The 14,176-nt window shown below is 43.1% G+C and overlaps 1 protein-coding gene across 1 annotated transcript in view; it reads left to right on the top strand.

Moving 5' to 3' along the window:
* LOC134359714 (collagen alpha-1(XI) chain-like) overlaps window positions 1-14,176 on the top strand; it is a 125,369-nt gene that overhangs the window by 35,467 nt on the left and 75,726 nt on the right. Inside the window, exons 7-9 of the mRNA XM_063073232.1 lie at window positions 1,178-1,285; window positions 2,483-2,536; window positions 13,206-13,313. Coding sequence (XP_062929302.1) covers window positions 1,178-1,285; window positions 2,483-2,536; window positions 13,206-13,313 — 270 coding nt within the window. The remainder of the gene's footprint in view (window positions 1-1,177; window positions 1,286-2,482; window positions 2,537-13,205; window positions 13,314-14,176) is intronic.

Genomic DNA, 14,176 nt, shown 5'->3' with positions numbered 1-14,176 from the left:
TATGTATTGCATGAAACTTTTTCCCATTCCCTTCTGTTTTCCACATCCATGTTGTGGCTTCTTCATTGTGGCTGAACGGGATCTAATGTTTCCAGTCAGACAGAGGTACTGAGGGCTCGTATAACATTAGATCCACACTCATTCCCTCATGAATTGGAATTGGAACGATGGCCTGACATTGAAACCATTGACTCCTGAAGAGGGCTTTGTCTTATTGCAGTTGAGTCTTCCAGTTGTATACTGTTTATTCTCATGGTTACAGCCCAGGCTGCATGTTCTTGGCAACCCCAACAGGGGGTTCTCAGACTGTGGGGAAACCAGTATCACCCTGCCTTTAAAGCTTAGCGGCATTTAAAAACCCCAAAACTTCAGTGCTGAAATGGTGGGTGGCCCAGTCCTTGACTAAACACTGGGACTGATGGTTCCTCAAACTCTGCTCCATTCAAATGGTTCAATTTAATATCAGAGAATGTACACAGTATACAGCCTGGAATTCTTCCTCGTCGCAGACATCCACGAAACAGAAAACCCCAAATAATGAATGACAAAAACATCAGAACCCCTAACCCCACTCACAAACAGCAGCAAAAGTATTGACCCTCCCCACACCTCACAGAGAGCGTTGATGTTAGAATCAAGATGGTGTCGTGCCCAGTTGCAGCGGCCACTCCAGCTCCAGATAATGGTGCGATTGTTTGTCCTTTCCATATTTATCATGACTGCAAGACACATTAGATATTAAGAACACCAAGTACTGCAAGTCTGCCTCAGTAGTGAGTTGCAGGATAGCGAAGGAGCTGTGCAATCTGCACTTACTGCATCCCGTGTCGTCGCAGTAAGGAGTCAGAAGCAATGCACAAGGGAACAGAAGAGTGGTTAGCACGCCGGTATTCGTGCAAGACTGAGGTGAAACCCTGCAGACCAGCTCTTCCGTCAATTCTGCTTTCAAATGTTTGATCGTTCGAAAATAAACATTTTCCAGTATCTGCAGTCTCTTAGCCGAGAAGTTTTGTTTCTTTGAGTTAGGATGGCGATGAAAACTTCAGCAAAACCCCTTAGCTCAGCTGAAGGCAGTTCCTTTTGCCCTAAAAAAAAAACAAAACTCTTGAATGTGTATTTTATCTCTGCATTTCTACTTGTTTTAACATCACCTCGGAATTATGATTTGTCTTTGAAGGGTGATCGCGGGCAACTGGGAATAACTGGGCCTAAAGGGGCCAAGGGAGAACAAGGAGATGAAGGGATACCAGGTTCTCCAGGAGAGAGAGGAGAACCTGGAATAAAGGTAATGAAAAGGAATATTTGTCACTACCGACATTATGAGAATACTCGAAGAGGAGGAGTGCAATATTAGATTATCTCTTCTAAAGGGGATGCCATTTAAACAGGATATCAGAGGAAGGGTTCGCATGCAAAAGGTGGTGTGCATTTGGAATGAGCTGTCAGAAATAGTGGTTGATCCGGGCACATTAGCAACATTAGCCTTCCACATACTGTAATACATGGATGGCACAGATTCAAAGGGCCAGGGGCCAAATGCAGAGAGATGGGGCTAGCTCGCTGTCAGCACAGGGCCCGTTTCCATGCTGTATGACTTTGTGACTCTACGCCACTGGGAGAACACATGAATGTTAAATGTGTTGAGAATTTTAATCAGCAAATTGAAACATGACGTTACAAGTAAAATTAACTTCAGGAGGGCTAGATAGTTCATTGCCTATGTTGTGACTGATATTAGTCACCAGAAAGACACTGAAGGTGGTGATATAAAAGCCTTTATTCATCATGACAAACAGGCATCCTGGAGACCCTCTCAGTGGAGACCCCCAAACACAAAGTACATCACATTTTAAACTCTAAAGATCAAAGGTGATTTAATACAACTTCAACAGTTACATTAGCATTATTTACTTCAACACTGAGCCTAGCAATGAGTTACATATCTGCAATGGGAAATATCTCTGAAAGTTCGAACACCTTCGCTGGAATGAAGTAATTTACGCAGATGGAATAAAAGCTTCTGAGGACAGAGAAAAAGACACTCAAAATTAATATTGTAAGGGATAACTCTGAGTACACAGACATGTGAATTATTGATAGATCAGCTACTCCTGCAACCATATTTGATGTGCTAAGTGATAATATCAGTCTAGTCTACAAGCTTCCTTGAACTTGGTCACAATGGTCCCGAATAACTTTGCCCATGTTTCCTGGTTTGATGCAGGTAATTTAACATAATCCTGTTGTCTTTTGTTTGGCTGATGCATGCAAGAAGGTCTCATGGTCATGTCACTTTACAAACCAGATCTGTTGAGTAGCTAGCGCCAGCAGCCTGTGCTCTTTAGATAGTGCTGTTTGTTTGTAAAGCAGCCCTTTTAACTTCAAGTAATTACTGCTTGCAATTTACATTAAGAACCAAAGCTTTTAATTCACATTAAATTCATAACTCCTGAATCCCTAACAGACTATTTCTGCTTGACAGGGAGAAATGGGGCCCAGAGGTGACTCAGGAGATCTGGGACCAAGAGGAGAGAAGGTAACAGTTCCATTGTTACATCCATTACATTAACCAAAATACTTCAGATACAAGCCGCCTTTATGTCCATTGTTACAATCTGAAATATTTGGGTGCTGATCATTAAAGATTCTTGGTTATGACCATCCGGCTTGCTCACGACTTTGGTACGGCCACGCTGGCAGATGTTATGATCGCAATGTACTTCTGATTCACCTTTTTTTTCCAGAACAGTACAGTTGAGGAACAGGTGCTTCGGCACACGGTGTTGTGCCGAAATAATTGAACTAGTAACTAAATGCCTCACTAAGCTGTAGCAGAAAATCACCAGTACATCTGGCAGGTTGAAAATGAGCGTGGAAGGGAGGGCTTGAGTTATCAGGAGAGACAGGGCAGACTGTGTTTCTCTCCCCTGGATCAAAGAAGGGTGAGATGGAGGTGCTGCACATAAAATTATGAGAGGCATAGTTAGTCTTTTTTTCCCATGGTGGTGCTGTCTAAAACTAGAGGACATAGGTTCAAGCTGACGAGGAGGTGGTTTCAGGGTGATCTGAGAGGTACATTTTTCAAACACTGAGTAAATGGTATCTGGAAAGAGCTACCAGAGGAGATGGTGAAGGCAGGAATAGTAACAGCATTTAAGATACACCTGGACAGGCACTTGAATGAGCAAGGTATAGAGAGATCTGGAATTAATGCAGGTGAATGGGATAAGTGCGTTCTCCATGGATAAGTAGTACAGACAAAATGCTGGAGGAACTCAGCAGGCCCGGCTGCATCGATGGAAAAGAGTACACAGTCGGTATTTCGGGCCACGACCCTTCAGCAGGACTGGACAAAAGAGATGAGAAGTCAGAGTTTGAAGTTGGGAGGGGGGAGGAAGAAGTACAATGTTGATATGTCAGTCCATGCCCTCCTCTGCTGCTGCGATAAGGCCACACTCAGGCTGGAGGAGCAATATCTTACATCCCGTCTGGATAGCCTCCAACCTGATGGTATGAACATCAACTTCTTGAACCTCCAGTAATTGCCCCTACTCCTTCACCATTCCCCATTCCCATTTCCCTCTCTTACTTTATCTCCTTACCTGCCCTTCACCTCCCTCTGGTGCTCCTCCGCCTTCGCTTCCTTCCATGGTTTTCTGTCCTCTCCTATCCGATTCCCCCTTCTCCAGCCCTTTATTCTTTTTGCCAGTCGACTTCCCAGCTCTTTACTTCACCTCTCCCCCTCTCCCGGTTTCACCTATCACCTACTACCTTGTACTTCTTCCTCCCCTCCCCCCACCTTCTTACTCTGACTTCTCAACCCTTTTTTTCACCAGTCCTAATGAAGGTCTAGGCCCAAAACGTTGACTGTTTACTCTTTTCTATAGAAGCTACCTGGAGTGCTGAGTTCCTCGAGCATTTTGTGTGTGTTACTTTGATTTCCAGCATCTGCAGATTCTCTTTTGTTTTTGTTTCTTCATAGGCAAGCTGGGCCTAAAAACTTGTTTGTATGCTTGTTAAATTCCCTAACTCTGAGGCCCTTGGCCTTGGTGATTCAAGTATTTGTTTGGATGTTTCTTCAGTGTTGTGAGAATCTCAGCTTCCCACATTTTCAGGCGGTGTGTTCCACTCTCCAAACAGCATCACCTTGGAAAAATTACCCCTCAGATCCTCGCTGAACTTCTTATTTCTCACCTTGTATATTTGCCCTCTTGTCTCACCCCAACATGGGGATAAGATTTTTGTTCTCTACTGTACCGTATCTCTCCCCCTCATAACATTGTACACCTCTGTCAGGTCGTTCTTCAACTTCCATGGCTCCAGGGAAAGCAAACCCAGCCCGTCCATTCTCACCTTGGAACTGAACTGAAAAGCTCCAATCCCAGTGAATCATCTGACCCTCGGCAGCAGAATCACATCCTTGCAGTAACGTGGCAACCAGAATTGCAAAATAGATAGATAGATAGATAGACATACTTTATTGATCCCGAGGGAAATTAGGTTTCATTACAGTTGCACCAACCAAGAACAGAGTACAAACATAGCAATACAAAACCACAAACAATCAAATAATAATATGTAAACCATGCCAGACAGAAATAAAATACTCCAACAGTGGCCCAGTTCTTATATTCCAACAGTGGCCCAGTTCTTATATGCTAAGCCACAATTGATGAAGGCAAGCATTCTACTTGCCTGCCTCGTCACATTGTCCTGTGCTGCATCTTTCAGAGTTCTATAGGCTTACTCAGGTCCCTTCGGTCATCAATGCTCCCTCATGTCCTGTCTTTCTTTCTTTCTTTCTTTCTTTTCAAATCTTTTTATTGTATATATAGGAAAAATAACATGAATACCTCGAAGTAACAACACTTACAATGCCTCAAAAAAAACCCATCATCTTAAAGATTGAAAACAGAATTTTGTGATAACAAAAAAAAAACCTACTGAGCAGAAAAGTGAGAGAAAAAAAGAGAACCCATTAGGTGTACAACCCCGGAGCCATGCGTCATACAAAAAGCTTCTAAAAATAAACATCAAACCGCCAGCAAGAAAAGAAAATATACTAAAAGAATTTACAATTAGATCGTGGAAAAATTATATCAATTAACTCAAATGATAATATCGAGCAAATGAGCCCCATCCTTTCTCAAAATCAAATAAAGGTTCAAAGGCCTGACTTCTAATTTTCTCCAAACTAAGACATAGCATCACTTGAGAGAACCATTGTGACAAAGTGGGAGCTGATGTATCCTTCCACTTCAACAAAATGGCCCTCCTAGCTATCAATGTAACAAATGCAATAACATGTTGGTCAGACACAGAAATACCATGAATAAGGTCCTGTCATTGACTATATGTCTTGCCCTTGATCTCCCATAATTCCATTTCTCATTGCCTTGCCAGCTCTCCGGGTAGCCCATACCCTGCAGTAGCCTAAGACTATCCAGCTAAGTATCCTCAATGCTACCAATCTTCATATCATTTGAAAACTTATTTGTTATAGAAACATAGAAACATAGAAAATAGGTGCAGGAGTAGGCCATTCGGCCCTTCGAGCCTGCACCGCCATTTATTATGATCATGGCTGATCATCCAACTCAGAACCCCGCCCCAGCCTTCCCTCCATACCCCCTGATCCCCGTAGCCACAAGGGCCATATCTAACTCCCTCTTAAATATAGCCAATGAACTGGCCTCAACTGTTTCCTGTGGCAGAGAATTCCACAGATTCACCTCTTCATTCACATCCAAGTCATTAATGTAAATCACAGACATTAAAGGCCCCAGACTGATCCCTGCAATACCCCACATATCTTAGAGCTCCAATCGGTAAAGCAATCCTCCACCCCATTCTCTGCTTTCCATCACTGAACCAATTAGGGATCTAGTTAGCTAAGTGACCTGGATTCCCTGGAGAGCTGACAGATCGCTTTCCATTAGTACATCATATGTGACCTTATCAAAAGCTTACTGAAGTCTCTGCAAACAACATCAATATACTTAGTTTACCACCTCAGACAATTCAGTCAGTACCTGTTTCCCTTCCCACAGGTGCTGACTGACCTACTGAGTGTCTCCAGTATTGTCTGTTTTAATTATTGGGATGGCATTGTGCTAGTTACTTTTCCCATTGTTTTAAGGGACACTGGTGAACCTAACCTGGCAGACTAAGTATTGTCTGTCAGATGTTCAAACACCCCTCCCAAAGATCCACAAACTGTGCTAAGGCCACACTACTGCTTCATTCAGCTGCTAGGATACCCATGGAGTGAGTCTCTCATCCCGTATAGTGACTAGTGTCATTTTTAGTGAAACTGGCTATTTGGGGCAGGTTGAAGACCCTGGGGCAAGAGGTAAAGATTCTACAGAGACACCACTTCCAGCCAGGACCAACCTGACGTGCAGGTATTCCGAGCCTTTTGTCCTAAAAAATGAACATTGCGGCCAGATTTTTGTGCCTAGACAGCTCTCTCGGTGAACTTCAAGGCCACATTGACTCTCTAACTCACTTGCTGCGTTTCCCAACGTGCTCAGCGCTGTGTCGGAGAGGTTGATGCTTATCCACTTTGACATCATTGTAGCACTGTGATTTGCCAGCATTGCTAATTTCCCATGAGGTGCAGGCAGACATTGACTAGACACATATATCAATAATCACTCACATTAAAAAGTTGGACATCATGAGGAAGAATGGTTTCCTACCCCTTGATATCAGCTGTTGTACCATTTCCCGGGGATGAATACCATGTTTCTAGGAAGCAAGTATAACTTGTTGTCACAAAATGGAGGCCAGCAGACAGAATCGGTGCGGTCTGTCTGCATATCACTAGTCTCCCTCTCTTCTGGCTACTACCAACAGGCAGGAGGTGCTGAAGTCTAGGGTCCCATGCCATCAGGTTCGGGAGCAGTTGTCCTGTAGCCACTGGGCTCCTGGTCCAGCTTCACTTGCCTCAGCACTGAACAGGCTCCACAACTGAGCACTCCCTTTCGGGGACTCTGCAGTTCATGTTCCATGTGTTTTTGTATACTTTTATTCACTACTTGCATGATATGATCAAGGCGTCAAGGCTGAGGGTGAACCATTGTTCAGCTCAATATTCCACGAGGTTTGCTCGTTTCAGCACTGAACGATCTCTGTGGCTGTGTTCTGTAACAGTCAGTACTTGATCCAACACTGAACTGGCTCAGTGGCTGTGGCCTGCAGCCAGCGTGCTCCTGGACCAGCTTCACTTGCTTCAGTGCTGTGATGTCGCCATAACAATTTCTCAGGCGACCTCTTCCAGAGAGCCTATCTCTTCAATGATTTCACATTTTCGACGCCTTGAGCTTATTCTTTTTATCTTGTTTGTGTTACGGAAACTGTTGGAGCCTGTGACGTAAAGGTGTAAATGACCTAGCGCCCTGCTGTGTCCGAAGAGCTGCATCACGGAGAAGATCAGAGACAGGGACCCGAAAAGGACCGAGAACATGAGCTGACTTGTGAAAAAGACCTGGGATGGTGCATGGATGGAGGGGTCATGAACGACTCCATCTCGAAGCGGCGAGGAAGAGTGAAGCATCATGGTGAATGCAGAGGGGATCAGTGATCGCTCCCAACGGAGGCCACTGGAGTGACAACGGTCAGCAGCCGGGTGGGCGGTGTTCAGACCCACGAAGGCAGCATTCAGACCTGGCGTGGTGGTCACTCTTCATGGAAAGACTGAGTTTGTGTGGCCACTCTCCTCATATACTGTCAGACAGATATTTTCAATATTCTGAGATTTATGTAATAATTGGACTGTATATTAATCTCCTTTAGTTTTTCAGTGTTTTCTTTTTTGTGTCTGATTGGCGGGTGAGTGATCTGTTAATTTTTTGTGTGTGGGAGGGGGATTTGGGGGTTTTGATGCTATTGTCGCTGTCCTTTTCTGCAAGTTGGGGGGGTCAGGGATTGTTATTGTTGCTGTTTCTTTATGAGCAGGAGGGGTTGGTGATTTGCTGTTATTGTCACTGTTTTTTCCTGTCGATGATGGGGTGTGGGATTTTGGGGTGTGAGAGCTTTATTTCTTTTTCATGCCAGGGGGAGGAGTCAATGTATTTTCTTTCAACAAGTCCCATGGTCTTTTTGTACTTCATGGCTATCTGGAGAAGATGAATGTTAGAGTTGTATTGTATATACATACTTTGGCAATCAAATGAAGCTTTGAACCTTTATAGGAAACATTCTTACCACATCCACTCTATCTCGAACTTTCAGCATTTGATAGGTTTCAATAAGATATATTCCGTTCTTCTAATCTTCAGCAAGTACAGGCCCAGAGCCATTACATGCTCCTCATACGTTAACCCTTTCATTCCCAGAATAATTCTCGTAAAACTCTTCTGGAACCTCTTCAATGCCAATATGTTTTCTTGGATAAAGGGCCTAAAACTGCTCACAATACTCCAAGTACAGTCTGACCAACACCTTATAAAGCATTAATATCACATCCTTGCTCATGTATTCTAATTCTCTTGAAATTAATGCTAAGATTGTATTTGCCTTCCTTACCACCGACTCAACCTGCAAGTTAACCTTTAGGAATCCTGCACAAGAACTCCCAAGTCCCTTTGCACCTCTGATTTTTAAATTTTCTCCCCATTTAGAAAATAGTCCACGTTCTCATTCCTTCTACCAAAGTGCATGACCATACATTTCCCTACCATATGCCACATTTTTGCCTATTCTCCCAATCTAAGACCTTCTGCAGACTCCCTGCTTCCTCAACACTACCCGCCCCTCCTCCTATCTTTGTATCATCTGCAGACTTGGTCACAAAGCCATCAATTCTGTCATGCAAATTATTGAAATGTAACATGAAAAGAAGTTGTCCCAATACCGGCCCCTGCAGAACACCACTAGTCACCACTTCATGTGCGTCATCTTGCCCAAGGCCTTCTGAAATTCCAAGTAAAAACACCCATTGACTCTCTCCTTTGTCTATACTGCCTTGTATTTCCTCAAAGAATTCCAGCAGATTTGTCAGGCAAGATTTCCCCTTAAGGAAACCTTGCTGACTCTGGCCTACATTATCATGCACCTCCAGGTCCCCCAAACCCTTATCCTTAATATTGGGCTCCAACATCTTCCCTACCACTGAAGTAAGGTGAAATGGCTTATAATTTCCGTTCTTCAGCCTCCCTTCTTAAAGAATGGAATGACATTTGTAATTTTTCAATCCTCCAGAAGCATTCCGTAATCTAGTGATTCTTAAAAGAACATTACTAATGCCGCCACAATTTCTTCAGCTACCTCTTTCAAAACTGTGGGGTGGTCCACCCGGTCCAGATCACTTATCTGCATTCAGACCTTTCAGCTTCCCAAGTATTCTCTTGTTAGTAGTAACAACTGCACTCACTTCTGCCCCCTGACAATCTTGAATTTCTGGCATACTGCTATTGTCTTTCACAGTGTAGACTGATGCAAAATACCTACTAAGTTCATCCACAATTTCATTTTCCCCCATTACTACCCCTCTGGCAAAATTTTCCAGTGGTCCAATATCTCTTTTACTCTTTATATTTCTGAAAAAAACTTTTCGTATCCTCTTTGGTATTATTGGCTAGCTTCGTTTCATATTTCATTTTTCTCACCTTATTGATTTTTTAGTTGCCTTCCAATGGTTATTAGAAGCTTCCCAATCCTCTAACTTCCCAGTAATTTTTGTTATATTTTATACGCTCTCTTTTGCTTTTATGCTGCCTTTGACTTCCCTTGTTGTCTCATCCTCCCTTTAGAATGCTTCTTCATCTTTGGGATGTATCTATCCTGCACCTTCCAAATTGCCCCCAGAAACTCCAGCTTTTGCTGTTCTGCTGTCATCCCTGACAGTGTACCCTTCCAACCAACTTTGACCATCTCCTCTCTCATGCAAACAACAGGAATTCTGCAGATGCTCGAAATTCAAGCAACACACATCAAAGTTGCTGGTGAACGCAGCAGGCCAGGCAGCATCTCTAGGAAGAGGTGCAGTCGACGTTTCAGGCTGAGACCCTTCGCTGCCTGGCCTGCTGCATTCACCAGCAACTTTGATGTGTGTTGCTCCTCTCTCATGCATCTGTAATTCCCTTTCCTCCAGAGTAATATTGATACATCTAACTTTATCTTCTCCCTCTCAGACTGCAGTGAATTCTACCATATTATGATCACTATCTCCTACGGGTTCCTTTACCTCAAACTCCCTAAGTAAATCTGGTTTTTTACACGACACCTGATCCAGATTTGCCTTTCCCCTAGTGGACTTGACCACAGGTTGCTCTAAAAAGCCATCTCGTAGGCATTCAACAAATTCCTTTTTTTGGGATCTGACACCAACCTGATTTTTCCAATCTAAATGCATATTGAAATCCCCATGACTATCGTACCATTGCTCTTATTACATGCCTTTTCCATCTTCCATTGGAATTTATGCCCCACATTCTGGCAACTATTCAGGTGTCTGTATATAACCCCCATCAGGTTATTTTTACCCTTGCAGTTTCTTAACTCTGCCCAAAGGATTCTACATCTTCCAACATATGTCTCTTCTTTCTAAGGATTTAGTTTCAATTTTTTACCGATAGAACCACCCCACCCCTGCCTACCTGTCTGTGCTTTTGATACAATGTGTATGGTTGGATGTAAAACTCCCAACCATGATCTTCTTTCAGCCACAAATCAGTGATGCCCACAACATCGTAACTGCCAATCTTTAACTGCTCTACGAAATCATTTACCTTATTCCATATACTGCGTGCATTCAAATATAACACTTTCAGTCTTGTATTCATTACCCTGTTTGATTTTGTCCCCACATTACACTTCAATTCATTCCACTGACAGCAATTTTGCCCTATCATCTGCTTGTTCTTCTGCACAGTCTCAGTACTCAATGTCACATCCTCAGCTCTACCACTCCAGCTCCAAGCCCCTACAGAATTTGTTTAAATTGGCGGGGAGTTGGGAACCAGAGTGATATCCCATCAAACTAAAGGCAACAGCCGGTGCTGGTGGGAGACCACGGGCCTGAGCTGCAGCAGGAGCCAAGGCAGAGGGATGTCACTGCTGGGCAGTCACAAATGAGACAGTGAAGCCTGTCAGCAAGGAATATGAGGGACTCCCTAGTGGACAGTTACGAGCCCACACACAGAGCCTCCGATATAATCTATTAAATGTATTGTATTGCATAAAATCTATTAAATGGTACTCTAGTATGATAAGATAGACTCTTGACCTCACAATCTACCTCATTGTGATCTTATACTTAATTGTTTACCTGCATTGTACTTTCTCGGTAGCTGTTAATTATTCTGCCTTGGTATTATTTTACCTTGTTCTATCTCAATGCACAGTGTGATCTGTATGACTCTGATCTGTATGCAAGACAGGCTTTTCACTGTATCACAGCACATGTGACAACAATACAACAACCAAACCAACCAATTATCCTCCTCACCCCACAAGTCCTACCACCATTTATAATACACCAGGAATTAGGCAGGAGATGCACATCCCTTTCATTCTGAGCTGGCTAAAATAGGCAATTGAATTTCCTACTGAGAAGCTCTCCATTTAAAGATCTCAGATCTCCACATGGAACAAACTCTCCCATGAAGATTGTGCACTGTGGTGCACAATTCACCCTGATGTATATTGTGCAAGTACAACATTTCTTCCCATAGTGCTGCGTCGTGAGAGGAGGCATTCTGGTTCCTGAAAAACCCCTTCCTGCCAGGCTCTGTTTATCATGGCCCAGTGACTCTTCTGCTTGATACAAGAACCATCCTCTAGTCTGTGTGTCCCATTGACCAGGATATGCATGTCCCTTTGAGAAAACAATGGAGCTCCCTCTGTCTCTTCTAATCCTATCTTCTTTGTGACAACTGCCATGTGTGTTGTTGCTGCCTTGTAAACTGCGCCCTAAAAGTCACTTCATCTTGGATTTTGGCCTTTTAAACAGTATTTTGGGAGACCAGATTGACACCAGTGTTTTAGCTAATAGTATGCTCATGGGTATGCATTCTGAGCCCTCTGACTATGGCTTCTGACTTTAACATGGTTGGTGTTTCAGCACTGTGAACATGTGGCAGTGTGAAACACAACCTGGTGTTAAGTTTGAATGTCTTCGTCAGGTTAATTCTGCGCGTTTGTCCTCGGCAGTACAGGATCCCCAGATCTGGGTTTTGCAATTAGTGTTCTGAATATTTAACCTTGTCAGAAATCAAATGGTTACTTTATCAGGGTTGGGTCTTAACAAAGCAGGTGTGTGGCAAAAGGAAGTCATTGAATGTATTAATTATCACCATATTATATTACTGAGAGAACATAGAGCACAGCACAGAATGGAAACAAGCCTTTTGGCCCATCACATCAGTGTCAAATTAAACTCATCTCTTAAACCTGCACATGGTCTCTATCCTCCATTTCCTGCCTGCTTAAGTTCCTCCTAACTTATCTGTTTCCACCATCTCCCCAGGCAGCACGTTCCAGACATCCACCACTCTTGTGTAAAATATCACCTCGAGAGCCTCCTTTAAGCTGTCACTGCTCACCTTAAGGCCTTGACCTCTCTTATTTGGTGTTTCCTCCCTGGGAAAAAGACTCAAGACTGTCTACCCTTTCTATACTGCTTGCCGATTTATAAACCTCTTTCAGATTATCCTTGAGCCTTTGATGCTCCAGAAAAAAAAACAATCCAAGTTTGTCCAACTCCCCGAGTAGTGAATACTCTATCCAACCAACATCCTGGTGAACCTCTTTTGCAACTTTGGCAAAGCCTCCACACCCTTCCTGTAATGTGACAACCAAAATTGTAGAGGTATGGTAAAAGAGAATATAAAATATTTTGAGCAGCTGATACAACAGATAGCAGTTTCAGCAAAAGTAGTGTAACATATGCAAGCCTCACCTTTGATACAGGCATTTATGCTCAAACGCCTTTGACCTAACCCATATCCCTCTGAAGATGGTGCATACTGGTGTAATAATTTTTACAGATTCCATTTTACAGTGAAGCAATTGAAAATATTTTGAATAATATGGAATATTTCAGTGTTTTGTACCTGAAACAGTTGACAATGCACATTATTCACAAGAAACGATTATACCCAAGAATGAAGTGATATTCTACAAATCTGCAAATTCTGCACAAGGAAAGACCAGCATGATGTGTATCATCAACAAACTTCTGTAGATCGTATATCTTCCAGGGTGTCATCGGTGCAGCTGGCGCCTCTGGAACCTTTGGGCCCAGTGGGACAGCAGGACAGCCGGGCATTCGAGGCCTGAAGGGAGAAAAGGGAGAAGCTAACCTGATGGTGAGAAATCTTTCGCTGATCCTTCCTCAGACACTCTTGGGCTTGAGTAATGAATGATCTGCTGGAGGAACTCAGAGGACCCAGCAGCATCTGTGGGAGGGAGTAAATTGTCAATGTTCGGTGGGATCCTTCTCAGAGGGATATGGGTTAGGTCAAAGGCATAAACTGACAGCAGCAAAGACAAGGCTTTCATATCAAGTCAAGTCAAGTCAAGTCGCTTCTTATTGTCATTTTGACCATAAACTGCTGGTACAGTACACAGTAAAAACGAAACAACGTTCCTCCAGGACCACGGTGCTACATGAAACAACACAAAACTACACTAGACTAAGTGAGACAACACAAGGCTACACTAGACTATGTAAGACAACACAAAAACTACACTAGACTACAGACCTACACAGGACTACATAAAATGCACAAAACAGTGCAGGGCAGTACAATAAATAATAAACAAGACAATAGGCACAGTAGAGGACAAATTACAATATAATAATAAATAATGTAGATATCAGTCTAGTCTCTGGGTATTAACGTTGCATCAATTTTGCAGAAACTGTTATCCATCATATCTGCTACTCAAGATGTGTTATATTCTTTAAGCACTTTATAGTATCTGTAGTGCAAAGGGAATGTTACTATTTTGGGACAAAACTCTCCACCAGTCCCAATGATGTGTCTCGATCCGAAACATCAACTGTTTGTTTCCCCTGTAGATGCTGCTCAACCCACTAGGTTCCTCCAGCACTCTGTGTGTTGCTCCAGATCCCGTGCCTGAGGTTTAAGTTCACTCTCTGTTAAAGGTTGAATTATTTATCGTTGCCCCACAGGGCAAACTGACACCATTCTCTGATGGCTTGTTC

Source organism: Mobula hypostoma, chromosome 21, assembly GCF_963921235.1.
Source record: "Mobula hypostoma chromosome 21, sMobHyp1.1, whole genome shotgun sequence".
NCBI classification, from domain to species: domain Eukaryota; kingdom Metazoa; phylum Chordata; class Chondrichthyes; order Myliobatiformes; family Myliobatidae; genus Mobula; species Mobula hypostoma.
The sequence above is the reverse complement of the archived record's forward strand: the minus strand, read 5'-3'. Positions and strand labels throughout refer to the sequence as shown.